This window comes from Rhinopithecus roxellana, chromosome 12 (genome assembly GCF_007565055.1).
Source record: "Rhinopithecus roxellana isolate Shanxi Qingling chromosome 12, ASM756505v1, whole genome shotgun sequence".
NCBI classification, from domain to species: Eukaryota; Metazoa; Chordata; class Mammalia; order Primates; family Cercopithecidae; genus Rhinopithecus; species Rhinopithecus roxellana.
The window spans coordinates 85,991,717-86,007,947 of NC_044560.1; the positions used below are offsets into that span (position 1 = coordinate 85,991,717).

Genomic DNA, 16,231 nt, shown 5'->3' on the forward strand with positions numbered 1-16,231 from the left:
TGATCTGCCTGCCTTGGCCTCCCAGAGTGCTGGGAGTACAGGCGTGAACCACTGCACCCAGCCAAAATGCTAGTTCTCATACTTATTATTTTAATAACTGTGGCATTTAATAAATACTTGCTAAATGAAGGAATGTAAGTCTATTCAATCCAAAGTGCATGTTCTTAAACATACTTAAATAACAATATTTACTGACACTTGCAAAATGAAGAGGATGTTAAAAGTATTATATACATCTTCAAATTACCAAAATGAGTGTTTAAGATTCAATAAAAAAAATTTTTTTTTTTTTTTGAGACTGAGTCTCACTCTGTCACCCAGGCTGGAGTGCAGTGGCGCAATCTCGGCTCACTACAAGCTCTGCCTCCCAGGTTTACGCCATTCTCCTGCCTCAGCCTCCCGAGTAGCTGGGACTACAGGCGCCCGCCACCACACCTGGCTAATTTTTTTGTATTTTTAGTAGAGACGGGGTTTCACCGTGTTAGCCAGGATGGTCTTTATCTCCTGACCTCGTGATCCGCCCACCTTGGCCTCCCAAAGTGCTGGGATTACAGGCGTGAGCCACCGTGCCCGGCCAGATTCAATAAAAATTACTTTGCCTTATCAACTCAATTTCTAAAATTTTTCTAATACTTCTGTTATATTTCCCTGACTGGTTTCTTTTACCTCAGAAAGTAACTTTTCTAAACCTTCATAGCTCACAAGTCCAAACTCCACATCTTTCCTGCTCATTGATGTTTCAATTTCACCAGGTAAAAAGAAGTAACTAAGAACTCCCTCAAAATCCTTCAACCCCCTCCACCTTACCTACAAATCGCTCAGCAAACTGTCCTACTATCTTACAGGAAAAGGAAACCTTCTTTTTAGCTATAGCTGAAATAATGCTATTTTAGAATAAGTGTGTTCCAAATATTGCACGCAATACTCTTATAGTAAAAACTACCATTGTTTATTTGATAGTAAAATTTAAGCTGACATCCTGTATTTTATCTGGAAGCCCTACATCTCCAAGGAGATAACTTTCCAATCTCCAAATCCCAGATTTTTATGTGCAAATGCTTCCTTGTGCAATTCACCACTTGAATATCCCACAAGCCCTTTAAACACAACAGACCCCAAACTGCACTTAGTACTTCCTCCAAAATCCTGCTCTAACCCCTCAGTAAATGGTATCACCATAAACCCCAAAACCTGTAAGTATCCTTGGACTCCTCTTTGACCTTCACACCTCATAAACAATCTCTAAATTTGATCAATCCTACCTAACCATTTTTAAATCTATTCTCTTTTCCCACTTTACTATCAATACTCAACTAGTAAACACACCACATTATCTCACCCCTCCATGACTTGGCTATTTTCTCTGCTATATTTTCTCTGTCTGAAACTTTTAGTCAGTTGTTATGATTCAGTTGCTACCTGCTCTGTGAAGCCTTCCTCTCCCTCTCAAATAGATTTAGGGCTCCTTCCCCTATGCTCCCAATGCACCTCACACAATTTTAAAGCACTTACATAAGACTGTGATTTTGTATTTTTTCTTTTTTTAGGTGGAATCTTTCTCTGTTGCCTAGGCTGGAGTGCAGTAGAGCAATCTCTGTTCACTGCAGCCTCCACCTCCTGGGTTCAAGTGATTCTCCTGCCTCAGCCTCCCAAGTAGCTGAGATCACAGGTGCGTACCACCAAGACTGGCTAATTTTTTTGTATTTTTAGTAGAGATGGGGTTTCACCATGTTGGCCAGGCTGGTCTTGAACTCCTGACCTCAAGTGAGCCACCCACCTCAGTCTCCCAAAGTGCTGGGATTACAGGTATGAGCCACCATGCCTGGCCTTGATTGTGAATTTGTACAAAAGGCGGCACAGGCCAGGCGCGGTGGCTTACGCCTGTAATCTCAGCACTTTGCAAGGTCGAGGTAGGCGGAGTTCAAGACCAGTCGGCCAACATGGTGAAACCCCGTCTCTATTAAAAATACAAAAATTAGCCAGGTGTGGTGGTGGGCGCCTGTAATCCCAGCTACTCGGCAGGCTGAGGCAGGAGAATTGCATGAGCCCAGGAGGTGGAGGTTACAGTGAGCCGAGATCGCACCACTGCACTTCAGCCTGGGCTACAAAGCAAGACTCCATCCAAAAAAAAAAAAGGTGGCACAGAGCAACAGAAAGCATACAAGTTTGAAGACAATTAGGTTTAAATGAGAATGCATAAGATATGCTTAGCACAGCTTCTCACAAGGCACAGTCACTCAACAAATAAATATTACTTCTCTCATTCCTATAACTTTTCTCTCCATTATACTATCAATTACCTTGAGAGCAGAAGTCCTATCTTTTCATCTCTGTAGCCTTTCTGAAAACAAAGTAACTAATACAGTTTACCATTCTGGTTAAGCGTTTGGGCTCTTGAATCAGACTGCTGGGGTCCAAATCCTGACTCAACCATTTATTAATTATATGACTTTTAACAGGTTACTATCTAGGACTCAGCTTCCTCATAGGTAAAGTGGGAAGAAAAACTACTTAACTCAGGGTTGTGAGCATCAAATGGATTAAGGTATGTAAACTGCTCACAACAATGTTCAAGTATTATGGATTATAGTAGGCAGGAATAAAAACTGAATGAATATGAATGCTCAACATAGATGAATATGAGGGCTAAACTGTAACTTTTTTTTTTAGATAGAGTCTCCCTTTGTGGTCCAGATTGGAGTGCAATGGTGCAATCTCAGTTCACTGCAACTTCCGCCCCCCAGGTTCAAGTGATTCTCATGCCACAGCCTCCCAAGTAGCTGGGATTACAGGTGCCCACCACCATGCCCAGCTAGTTGTTGTATTTTTAGTAGAGACAGGGTTTCACCAGGTTGGCCAGGCTGGTCTCGAATTCCTGACCTCAACTGATCCACCCACCTCAGCCTCCCAAACTGCTGGGGTTATAGGCACAAGTCACCACACCTGGCCTTCAACTATAATTTTAATATCCAGAACAAACTCTTAGAAAATCAGAAAATAAAAAACATTTTTTATTTGTCTCTTATTTTCCAATATTCAAAGGAGATTCATCAATGCAACATGGAAAACAATACACAGTTTGTGTACTGTCAATTGTGTCAACTGGCTTGTCAACTGGCTTGTCAATCATAGTCTATACCCTCAATCACAAAAAATATAGCCTATTCACCTGAAAGCAATACTATAAACCAAAGACAACTGAGCAGTTCCTATCCTCTTAACTTTACAATCTAAGCTGCTAGGGAGATTTCCATTATCACAATTTTTATATTCAGAAAGAACATTTAATTAACTTAAAGCACATTATTTGTAAAGTGTATAGGCAAGGTATAATGAAAGAAATATTGCATCTAGAGTAACAACAAATTGGTTTGTATCCCAGTTTTACCATGAGACATTGGTGAAATCACTTATTCCTTCAGGCTCAGTTTCCTTATATGTGAAACACAGGCTCTTTTATTCCAATTATTGAACATGTACTTTGTGCCAATCCCTGTGCTAGGAAATGGAGATTCAGGTCAACAAGACCAATTTCTGACTTCAGAGAGACTGCAGTCTAGTGTGTCAATGAAGGATGAGGAGGAGATGGCAAGATTAGTATAATCAGTATGAAGACAAAATTCATTGACCTGTAGATACCATAATAAAAGTGACCGCACTATACAATTAAAAAAAGAGAGAACAGCTCATTCTATTGTGAATGACAAACAAACTTCATCTTAAAAGAGACAAAATTTTGCCAGCCTACCTAGCTTATTTCTTCTTCCACTGGCATAAGAAATGGCATGTGCAAAGGCAAGGAAATAAAATGCAACCTAGTTTTAGAAGATAGTTTTGAGTGAACTGCAAATAGTTCAGCAGGAGCATAGATTAGAAAAGGTGGGAACAATGAATGATGACACTGGAGAGGGAAACAAAGGCCTAAACATGGATTGTCTGGATGTCACAATGAAAGATCTTTGCTTCATCACACAGAAGGAAACAGGGTCTTTAAAGGGAGAAATATCACTCCATCTGTACAGTACAATGGCATCACCATACAGTGTTTTGATGGGATATGTGACTGAAGGCAGGAGAATAGCTAGGAAACTATTATAAAAGTACAAATGAAAAATAATGAAATAGTTCAGGTGTGATGGCTCATGCCTGTAATCCCAGCACTTTGGGAGGCCAAGGCAGGAGGATTGCTTGAGGTCAGGAGTTCAGGACCAGTCTGGGCAACATAAGGAGACCCCATCTCTACAAAAACCAGTTAGGTGTGGTGGAGCATGTTTGCGGTCAGCTACCTGGGAGGCTGAGGTGGGAGGATCGCTTAGAGTGCAGTGGCCATACTCACGCCACTGCACTCCAGTATGGGCAACAAAGTGTGACCCTGTCTCAAAAAAAGGAAACACAAAAGAGAGAGAGAGAAATAATGAAATACAGAAGAATATCAAGGATCAGATATAAAAAATATTTAAAAGCTAAAATACACAAAACCTGGCAAAGAAACGGTCACTTTCTAAGAATGTGACCATCTGGAGGGAAAATAAGAATTTACCATCTGGCCGGGCGCGGTGGCTCAAGCCTGTAATCCCAGCACTTTGGGAGGCCGAGACGGGCGGATCACGAGGTCAGGAGATCAAGACCATCCTGGCTAACATGGTGAAACCCCGTCTCTACTAAAAATACAAAAAACTAGCCGGGCGACCTGGCGGGCGCCTGTAGTCCCAGCTACTCGGGAGGCTGAGGCAGGAGAATGGCGTGAACCCGGGAGGCGGAGCTTGCAGTGAGCTGAGATCCGGCCACTGCACTCCAGCCTGGGCGACAGAGCGAGACTCCGTCTCAAAAAAAAAAAAAAAAAAAAAAAAAAAGAATTTACCATCTGGAGGGAAAATAAGTAGCATTGATGCCACCATCCCCCACTCCACATCTTACAGACACTACCTCAGAACTCTTCTTAGCCCAGCACTCTAGGAAGGCATAGAGTTCATGAGTGAAACAAAATCTACCTGACATCCCTGTCTTCTTATGATACTGCCTGTGGCTTGGCACAGTGGCTCACAACTATAATCCCAGCACTTTGGGAAGGCGAGGTGGGCAGAGCACTTGAGGTCAGGAGTTCGAAACCAAACTGGCCAACATGTCCAAACCCAGTCTCTACCAAAAATATAAAAAGTTAGCCAGGCCTGGTGGCACACACCTGTAATCCCAGCTACTCAGGAGGATGAGGCAGGAGAATCGCTTGAACCTGGGAGGTGGAGGTTGCAGTGAGCCGAGATCACGCCACTGCACTCCAGCCTGAGTGTGACAGAGCAAGACTCCATCTTGAAAACAAAAAAAGAAATGATACTGCCTGTGAGATGGTGTGAAAAATAAAATTATTTTTTATTATTTTAAAATATAACTGCTTCGCTTATACAACAAAGTCAGTAACTATAGATGTAAAGCAAAAGAACTGTCCCAGAAAAAAAAATCCTTGCCAAAACAACTAACTCATCTCTCCACAAGGATTTTTTTTTTTTTTAAACAGAGTCTCGCTCTGTCGCCCAGGCTAGAGTGCAGTGGCGCAATCTCGGCTCACTGCAAGCTCCACCTCCCAGGTTCACGCCATTCTCCTGCCTCAGCCTCCCGAGTACCTGGGACTACAGGCGCCCACCACCACACCTGGATAATTTTTTGTATTTTTCTTAGAGACAGAGTTTCACCAGTGTTAGCCAGGATGGTCTCAATCTCCTAACCTCATGATCCACCCTGCCTCAGCTTCCCAAAGTGCTGGGATTACAGGCATGAGCCACCACGCCTGGCCTCCACATTGATTTCTGTGCTTTCTATTCTAGGTCCCTATGGGGTAGCCAGAATGATCTTTCCAAACACAGATCTGTTTCATCTTACTTTTTCACTTAAAACCCTACAATTGGCAAGGTGTGGTGGCTCACGCCTGTAATCCTAGCACTTTGGGAGGCTGAGGTGGGCGGATCACCTGAGGTCAGGAGTTTGAAACCAGCCTACCAACATGGTGAAACCTCATCTCCACTAAAAAAAAAAAAAAAAAAAAAAAATTAGCCAGGCGTGGTGGCAGGCACCTGTAATCCCTGCTACTGGGGAGGCTGAGGCAGGAGAATCACTTGAACCCAGGATGTGGAGGTTGCAGTGAGCCACCAAGATCACACCATTGCAGCAAAACTCCATCTCAAACAAACAAACAAAAAAACATATAACGGCTATGAACTGCTCTTAGAATAAAAACCAAAATTTATAACAAGGTCCACTAGGTCCTGCATAATCCAGCCTCAAACTATATATACAGCCTTATCATAGAGAAGCAGAATAGCACAGGTTCTGGAGTCTGACCACCTGGATTTGAATCCAGTCTTTGTCATTTACTACTAACTGTGATCTGTGGTAAACTATTTGGCTTTTTTGAGCTTTGGTCTCCTCATCTGTAAAATGGAGATAATAATATGGTGGTAAAAATGGTGTCTGACACACTCTTAAGCATATATAAGTATTAAGTTAATAATGTCACATATGATTATGATATAATATATACTACATACTGATATACTAATGCCATCTATTTTTATTGTTGTTGTTTTAATCATTATCTTCATCACCATTTTCATACCTTTTCTGTTCCAGGCCCACTGTTCCCACAGGTCTTAAAAAGAACCACGCATCTTCCCAACTCAGGGCTTTCCTATTCACAATTCCCTCTGTCTGTAATACTCTTCTCCATGCCCTTTGCCTAATCAATTCATTCTTCATAATTCAGCTTACATATCCTTTCCTTAGAGAGGCCTTCCCTGGCCATTCCCAGGCCTCAGACCACAACCAAAACTAGGTCAGATCCCCATTTTAGGCTTTTCTTCCAGAGTACTTGTCATAGTTTGTAATTATATATATTATTTGACCAATACTTTTGTAATCTCTGCCTCCTCTACTAACATATAAGCTCTACAAGGGAAGGGACTAAGCTGACTTTGCTCAGTCCTAGATACCCAGAGACTAGCACAGACCACGAATTCTTAACAGAATAAAGAAAAGTACTACCAGATACAAGAGAATTTTTTTTAATGACAAGTATGGAAAAATGGTAAACATACTACTTTCCTTCCACACAAACAAAACCACATAGTTGTAGCTTTCATTCAAACAGCAAAAAACCAGCCAGGCATGATGGCTCATGCCTGTAATCCCAGAACTTTGGGAGGCCAAGGTGGGTGGATTGCTTGAGCTCAGGAGTTTTGAGACCAGCCTGGGAAACGTGGCCAAACCCCGTTTCTACCAAAAATACAAAAAAGTAGCTGAGCAGGTTGGTGTGTGCCCTGTGGTCCCAGCTACACAGGAGGCTGAGGTTGGAAGATCACTTGAGCCTGGGAGGTGGAGGCTACAGTGAGCCAAGGAGATCGCACCACTGTACTATATATACCCTGAGCGACAGCGAGAGCCTGTCTCAGTTTGGGTTATTTTAAACTTACAAACCAGAAATTGCCTGACTAAAATTTTTCAGTTGACCAGATGGAAAAGAAGGAATTTTTAAAAACGTTTAAATCAAGATGAAATGCTTACTTGAGCATTGTCTGGTTCTTCTTTAATTTTGTCCAGAAGCTCCTGCTGTGGTACCACTGCTTTGCCACATTCACCATCCAAAGGTTCTTTCATTCTAATTTTTTACCTCAAAGAGTTCCTCAGGCTCAAAAGAATAGATTTCTTCCTGGTAATGGATAGCTGGACACCTAAAATACATACTCAGGTTTATTCTTTTTTTTTTTTTTTTTCTTCAGGCTTATCTATATGAAAGAAAAACTTTGTGTTGAGTGCATGAGGCTTCACGGCTCAGCATTTGAAAAACAACTCTTCTGGGGCCACAACTAACTTTTTTCTTTCTTCCTGCTTTCTGTTCCTTCAGTAGCTACATAAGAAAACAGCTTTCCAGCAACAGCTCCCACTCCTCTAGTATCTTTAAAGACACACACTCTGGTCTCTCCTACGTTGAAGGTTATTGAAGGGAATTAGACCAGCAGACCAAGACGTGGGAGGAAGTTACCAAACTCTGAGAAGAATGGACTCAAGAAATAGTTTCTGACCCCATGAGAGTCCGTACTTCGAGGCCCACGTCGCCTTTTATTTCTCAAAGAGGGGCACAACAACCTCCCAGCCCTGACCTGTAACTCAATCTTCACTGGAAGCCTCCCTAAGGGCCCCATTTCTTGGCCTAACGCTAGATGTGAGCTCAAGATGCCATCCATCGCAGGCGAACAACATGAACGCCCTTACTGAAAGTGAGTCACCTGCCTCTTTCAAGGTCTTCGTGTGAGGGGTGGAGGACATCAAGCCCCTCTGAGACCCGCTTCACAATCGCCTTCCTGTAGAAAAGAAACTAGTTGGCCATTCAGTAAACTCCCTTCTCCTAAAAGTCAAAGAACTAAACGGGACGAATTAAACCTAAAACAAAAAGCTCTTCAAAGTTGTCTTTATCCGAACAGTCAGGGATGGAAACGGACAACTGGTTGAAAAGACTGTTCCAAAGAAGAGATGAGAACTTTTGCGCACTCGCCACAAACATCTATGGGCGCTCATCCCTCCTCTGAGAACCGCACGCGTTCCGAAATTCTCCTTCCCACCAAGAATTCCCACTCCCATCTTTGAGGACTAACGAGGCAACGTGGTCTCCGACTGAGAGCAGTGGACCAGCCAGTGAGTGTCAAAGTGTCCCTAAGGCGAAATCCGCAGCCGCCCCAGCAGCGTAGCCCACCTGGCACCGCCCCCGCCGCAACGCCTCATCACGTGGCGTGGCCTCCGCCCCGCCGTCCCGCCCACTACCACTGCGGCCGCACCCACCTTCTGTCGCCTCCCTGCTACCGGAAGAGCACCGGACGGGGAATTTGCGAATATGAACCAAGCCCTCTGCGCCTAGACAAGGATTAGTTTCTCTTCTGGAATTCCGCCTGATGCATCACAACGCAGCAGCTGGCCAACCACGCGTGCGCAGGCCTAGTCTCCGCCCTCTTTTCCCGTCAGGCTCCGGACCTGAGCCGAGGAGAACTTCCCAGCATTCCTCTTTCCTCAGTTATGGTTCACTTCTTAAAGAGACCGAGGCTCAATTGTGAAAAGGTAGAGGAAGGGGGAAGGGGTTTGAGGAAGAATTATCAGTGGTGTTAGAAGGCACTATAAGTGCTCTATAGCATTTTTGTTTGTTTGTTCGTTTGGTTTTTGGAGACAGAGTCTCACTCTGTTGCCCAGGCTGGGGTGCAGGTGCAGTGGCGCAATCTCGGCTAACTGCAGCCTCCGCCTCCTGGGTTCAAGCGATTCTCCTGCCTCAGCCTCCCGAATAGCTGGGCTTACAGGCACTGCCACTACGTCCAGCTAATCTGTAGCATTCTTTAGTGCCCGTTTCCTGAAAGGTGGCCTACTGAGAGAGCATGATATTAAAAAATACTTGGCTTGCTGAGCACTTCACATGCACCAACCCACTTAATCCTCACCATTTAACCCTAGGAGGTATACTTTTTTAATCTCGAGATAGAAATGAAAAGATTAATTAACTTGCTCAAAATTGAGATTTGGGTTTTTTTATTCAACACTGTTTCACAGGTACATCTGTGATTTGTGACTGTTCATTCATTTTAACTGCTGTCTAGTATTCCATTTTATGAATATGGTACAATTTTAATCATCTATTGATGGACATTTGAGTTGTTTCCAATTTGTGGCTATTAGGAGTAATGCTTCTGTGAACATTCTTGTCATTGGTGGTGTTAAAAGACAAAATTACAACAAATTTAATTTAAAGATCTCAGTTAGCTTCATTTGTGATTCTAGAATCTGGAAACACTTCATTCCAGAAAATAGAACAAGTGTTCCAATGAGCTGAGCAGAAGAGTTAGGTTTTATAGACAGAGAAGGGCTGGAGAAAGCAGAAATAAGAATAGAAAACAGATTGGTCCATTTCAAAGTAACCTTCCAAAAAATAAATAAATAAGTTATTTTCCTTGTAAAGCAGAACCGAGAAACAAAACGATAGAGAAGTAACTGATTGGTTAACATCAGGTAACTTCAGTTTACCTTTTTTTGGTAAGGATTAAAGCAGAAGGAATTTCATTATTATGCTAATTGAAACTGGCACTCAGGGGAAATTAGACTCTTTTTCCTGACTTTTCAGAACTTAAGATAACAAGGTAGTTTCCATTTGATGACATGGAACCTCAGTGTGAGTGACTCCATTTTGATTTTTAGTCTGGTTCATTGAGACCTAGTGCAGGAACTTAGCCCAAAACAATGGCCTACAATTTTTATTTAACGGTGATACATATGCACACATTTCTGTTGGGTTTATACCTAAAAGTGAAATTGTTTGTTATGTATATGTAAAATTTAGGTAGATAATCTCAGGCAATTTTAGAAAAGGGTGGTTTCAGTTTATACTCCCTTCAGCCATGTATGAGAGTTTCAGTTTCCCAACATCCTTGCCAATAATTACTACTGCACATCTTTTTAATTATAACCATTCTGATGGGGGTATAGTGGTATCTCATTGTGGTTTTAATTTGCATTTCCCAGATTATTAATGAGGCTAAGCCCATTTTCATGTTTTTTGGGTATCTGGATATCTCCCGTAAGTGCCTGTTCAAGTCTTGTGCTCATTTTTGTATTGGATTGACATTTTCTTATGGGCATATATTCTAGATATCAGTCCTGCTATGGTTTGAATATATGTGTCCCTTCAAAATTCATATATTGAAACTTAAACATTAAGGCAATGGTATAAGAAGTGGAGCCTTTAGGAGGGGTTAGGCTATGAGGACTCCATCCTCGTGAATGGGATTCATGCCCTTACAAAAGAGGGTATTCATGCCTTTCACAAGGTTCATTCCTTTGCCCTTTTAACCCCTCACTGTGTGATAACAATGTTCCTCCCAGCAAGAGGACAACAACAAAGTTTCACCTTGGAATTGGAGATAATTCCAAGACAAAAAATCTGCCAGTGCCTTGATCTTGGACTTGCCAACCTCCAGAACTGTGAGAAATAAATTTCTACCATTTATAAATTACACAGTCTGTGGCATTTTCTTTTGGCAATCAAGAATACACTAAGGTAAGTCTTTTTTGAATATACAATAGCGCCCCTCATCCACGATTTTGCTTTCTGAAGTCTTGGTTACCCATAATCAACCATGGTCTGAAAATATTAAATGGAAAATTCCAGTAACAAATAATTCTTAAGTTTTAAACAACTTTTATTAAAGTATAATTATTCTATTGTTAGTTGGTAGTCTCTTTCTGTGCCTAATTTATAAATTAAACTTTATCATAGGTATGTATGTATAGGAAAAAACATAGCATATATAGGGTTCGATACTACTGGGGGTTTCAGGCATCTGTGGAACATCTTGGAACATATCCCCATGGATAAGGGAGGACTACTGCATATATTGCAAATATCTTCTCCCACTCAGTAGCTTGCCTTTTCACTCATTGGTGTCTTTTGATGAACTTAAAAGACCTTTGTGGCCTGGTGCGATGGCTCATACCTATAATAGCAGCACTTTGTGAGGCTGAGGCAGGCAGAATTCTTGAGGCCAGGAGTTTGAGACCAACCTGGCCAGCATGGTGAAACCCTGTCTCTACTAAAAATACAAAAATTAGCTGGGCATGGTGGGCACCTGTAATCCCAGCTACTAGGGAGGCTGAGGCAGGAGAATCACTTGAACCCTGGAGGCAGGGCTTGCAGTGGGCCAAGATCGCACCACTGCACTGCAGCCTGGGTGGCAGAGCAAGACTCTGCCACAGGAAAAAAAAAGAAAATTAGCCGCGTATGGTAGTGTGCAACTATAGTCCCAGCTGCTTAGGAGGCTGAGGCAGGAGAATCACTTGAACCGGGAAGCAAAGGTTGCAATGAGCTGGGGTTGTGCCACTGCACTTCAGCCTGGGCAACAGAGCAAGACTCCATCCAAAAAACAACCCTTTGTGCTTAGTGCTTATTGTATACTCTTTTTTTTTTTTTTTTTTTTTTTTTTGAGACGGAGTCTCGCTCTATCGCCCAGGCTGGAGTGCAGTGGCGCGATCTTGGCTCACTGCAAGCTCCACCTCCCAGGTTCACGCCATTCTCCTGCCTCAGCCTCCCTAGTAGCTGGGACTACAGGCGCCTGCCACCTCGCCTGACTAATTTTTTTGTATTTTTTAGTAGAGACGGGGTTTCACCGTGTTAGCCAGGATGGTCTCGATCTCCTGACCTCATGATCACCCGCCTCGACCTCCCAAAGTGCTGGGATTACAGGCGTGAGCCACCGCGCCCGGCCTATTGTATACTCTTAAGAAATATTTTCCTACCAAATGAAGAACATTTCTAGAAATGTTATTAGTCTTTCACATTTAGTTTTATAATCCAGCTGAGGTTGGGTTATGTGTATAGTGTAAGGTAAGTCAGATTTCAACCTTTCCATGTGAATTTTACATGGATTAAGCACGATTTTTTAAAAAGACTGTCCTTTTCCCCACTGTTCTGCATTGACACCTTTGTCATGTATCAGTTGTCTCTATATATATACATATGTGGGTTTGTTTCAGGACTATGAAGGCTGTTCCTTTTGTTTCTCCTTGTGGAAATATCATACTGTCTTAATTTCTGTAATAGCTTTATAATAAATCTTAGTATATTATAGAAAAAGTCCTCCCTCCTATTATGTCCTTCAAGATTATCTTTGCTTTCCTTGGTCCTTTGCATCTTCATGTAAATTTTTGAATCAGCTTGTCAGTTGTGACAAAACTTTCCTTATAAATTTTAGAATCCATGGGGATTTTGTGTAGTATTATACTGAAGTGGTATGCCTGTTTTGGAGAATTGGTATTTGTTATTCATTGTGTTGAATTGTGTCACCTAAAAAGATGCATTGGAGTTCTAACCCTTAAAATGGGACCTTATTTAGTCATATAGGATTGTTGCACAAGAAATTAGTTAAGGTGAGCTCATACTGAAGGAAGGTGCATACTTCATGCATTATGACTGGTGTCCTTAAGGGAGGAGAAGATATGGAGGCATACACGTGCGAGGAGAACCCCATGCAATGGTGGAAACAGAGACTGAAGTACTGCAGTTGCAAGCCAAGGAATGCTAAGGATTGTTGATAACACCAAAAGCTAAGAGAGGCAAGAAAAGATTCTCCTGTATAGTTTTCTGAGAAAGCATGACCCTACCGATCTTTAATTTTAGACTTCTAGCCCCAAGAATGGTGAGATAATAAATTCTGGGTGTTTTGTTGTTGTTGTTGTTGTTGTTGTTGTTGTTGTTGTTGTTGTTGTTTTAAAAAATAAACCCAGTTTGTGGTACTTTATTAAAGCAGCCTTAGAAGACTAATAACAGCATTATGTGGGGTTGAATCTTTCAATCCATAAAAATGATATATTTCTCCATTTATTTTGGTGTCTGTAATTTCTCTTAATGCTTTACAGTTTTTAAGTATAGAAACTGCACACATCTTTGTTAGATTTATTCTAGGCATTTAATATTTCATGTCATTTTTAATGTAAATTTTTATTTTCTAATTGTTTTCAGTGTAAATATAGAAATACAATTATTTTTGTATGTTGGTCTTGAAGCTAGCACCCTTGCTGAATTATTAATTAAACTCTAATTCTAATAGTCTAGCCATTTTTCTTACTTTCTGTTTCCAGCTATGTAGAAAATAATGACCATTTTATTTCTTTCCAATTATATAACTTTTATTTCTTTTTCTTGTCTATTGCAGTGGCTAAAACCTCTAGTAATGTGTTAAATGGAAATAGTGATATTGGGTATCTATATCTTGTTCCTGTTATGTTGCTTTCAACATAAAATTATTGAATATTATATTTACTTTAAGATGTTTGTAGTTACCCGTGGGAGGTTAAATATGGCCATAAAGTTGTTACAACTTTTCCCATTAAGAGGAGTCTTTAGTGTGCAGATGGCAGATTTAAAAAGAGAGAGAGTGAGAGAGAGGGAGTCTGTGATAGTTAATTTCATGTGTCAACTGGAATCTGTAGACTCAGTAAAATAGAATGTCCTCCCAATATAGAAAGGCATTATCCAATCCATTGAAGGTCAGAATAGAACAAAAGGTGGAGGAAGGAGGAATTTGCCCTCTCGCTTGCTCGCTCTCTTTTTTTTTTTCCTGCTTCACTGTCTGAGCTGAAACATCCCCTCTCATCTTCTCCTGCCCTCGTACTAGAATTTATACCATCAGCTCCCCTGCTTCTCAGACCTTTAGACTCAGACTGAATTACACCACTGGCTTCCCTGGGTCTTCAGCTTGCAGACAGCAGATTGTGGGACTTCTTCGCCTCCATATCATGTGAGCCAATTCTTCATAATAATAAATATTCGTATCCTATTTGTTCTGTTTTTCTGGAGAACCCTGACTAATACATAGTCTTTTTCCCTACCTGTTGTTTCTTGACTGGGCTTGTGAATTATTTTGACTGACAAAATGTTACAGAAGTGATACCATGTGAGTTCCTAAGTGTAGGCCTCTATCGTCCTTAGAGCTTCTGCTTATGCTGTCATAGAACACTCCTACCACCATGTCAAAGTTAAATGGGATAACTGCTGACTGATGAGAAATCACATATGGAGAGTGATCCCATGGCCAGCACCAAGGCCCCATACATATGAGTGAAGCCATCTTCTATCCTCCAGATTACTAGATGATGACAGTATCTGTTGTTATATAACAAAACACTCCTTTGCAGATAACTGTTAGAGAATTGGTATCTAGAAATGGGATACTGCCATAACTAAAACATAAAACATGTGGCATTGATGTTGGGACCAGGCAGGAGGTAGAGCCTGGAAAGACAGCCAGGAGGCTATGAGTGGAGGTTAGAAGAGCAGTGAGGAAACTTACTAAAGCCTGGAGAGAGAACAACCAGTGTGATGCATTGGCAGAATGTTTGGCAGCACTGTCATCTGTGATAACTTAGAAGCTAGGAGACATACTTAATGACCGTCTGGATCTGCCTTAGGAGACTCCCATGCAGAATGTTAAAACTGTTCGCTGATTTATTTTAACCACATAGGATGTTGTAGTGCAAAAGAGAAATAAGTCAAAGAAGAAACTATTCAGTTTTCAAGCAGAACCGAGACAAAATGTAAAGGACTTAGTGAGTAAAGGACTAAGGACTTAGCAAAATAAGGAATGGCTTCAGAGCAAAGATCAAATCTAGGAAATTGCAAGTTAAATGTGGCCTCAAGGTCAAGATCAAATCAAGAGTGCAGCTGTGGCCGGGCGCAGTGGCTCAAGCCTGTAATCCCAGCACTTTGGGAGGCCGAGACGGTCAGATCACGAGGTCAGGAGATCGAGACCATCCTGGCTAACACGGTGAAACCCCGTCTCTACTAAAAATACAAAAACTAGCTGGGCGAGGTGGCGGGCGCCTGTAGTCCCAGCTACTCGGGAGGCTGAGGCAGGAGAATGGCGTAAACCTGGGAGGCGGAGCTTGCAGTGAGCTGAGATCTGGCCACTGCACTCCAGTCCCGGCGACAGAGCGAGACTCTGCCTCAAAAAAAAAAAAAAAAAAAGAGTGCAGCTGTAAGACTTCATAAGGAATTAGGCAGTGCCTTGTAGACCATCTCACCCAGACAAAAGGGCTTCTGAGAAACATAAGGGCATTGCACTATAGCAATCAGACACATCCAAAGTAGAGAGACTTCAGTCTCAGAAAGAAGTATGGATGTGGTTTGAGGTGTATGGTGTGAATCCAAGTAATATTCATAAAATGCCTACAAAGTTTTAAAGAGAAGTGTGGCCGGGCGCGGTGGCTCAAGCCTGTAATCCCAGCACTTTGGGAGGCCGAGGCGGGTGGATCACGAGGTCAGGAGATCGAGACCCTCCTGGCTAACACGGTGAAACCCCGTCTCTACTAAAAATACAAAAAAAAAACTAGCCGGGCAAGGTGGCGGGCGCCTGTAGTCCCAGCTACTCGGAGGCTGAGGCGGGAGAATGGCGGGAACCCGGGAGGCGGAGCTTGCAGTGAGCCGAGATCGCGCCACTGCACTCCAGCCTGGGCGACACAGCGAGACTCCGTCTCAAAAAAAAAAAAAAAAAAAAAAAAAAAAAAAAAAAGAGAAGTGTATTGGCAAAAGTGAAACTAGAGATTATAAGGGGCAAAGACAGTTTGAAATGAAAAGGATCCCAGGGCCCTCAACTTTCTATGGGTGGAAAGAAACTGAAAAAGCTCCTCAACTACAAATATGGACTGTTTCTTATGGAAA

At 42.0% G+C, this 16,231-nt stretch overlaps 1 protein-coding gene across 1 annotated transcript in view; it reads right to left on the reverse strand.

Annotated features, from left to right (window-relative positions):
• Window positions 1-8,726, reverse strand: part of ZMYM6 (zinc finger MYM-type containing 6) — a 46,474-nt gene extending 37,748 nt beyond the window's left edge. Inside the window, 2 exon segments of the mRNA XM_030943026.1 lie at window positions 7,552-7,718; window positions 8,536-8,726. Coding sequence (XP_030798886.1) covers window positions 7,552-7,644 — 93 coding nt within the window. The 5' untranslated portion in view covers window positions 7,645-7,718; window positions 8,536-8,726.
• Window positions 8,727-16,231: the final 7,505 nt, after the last annotated feature.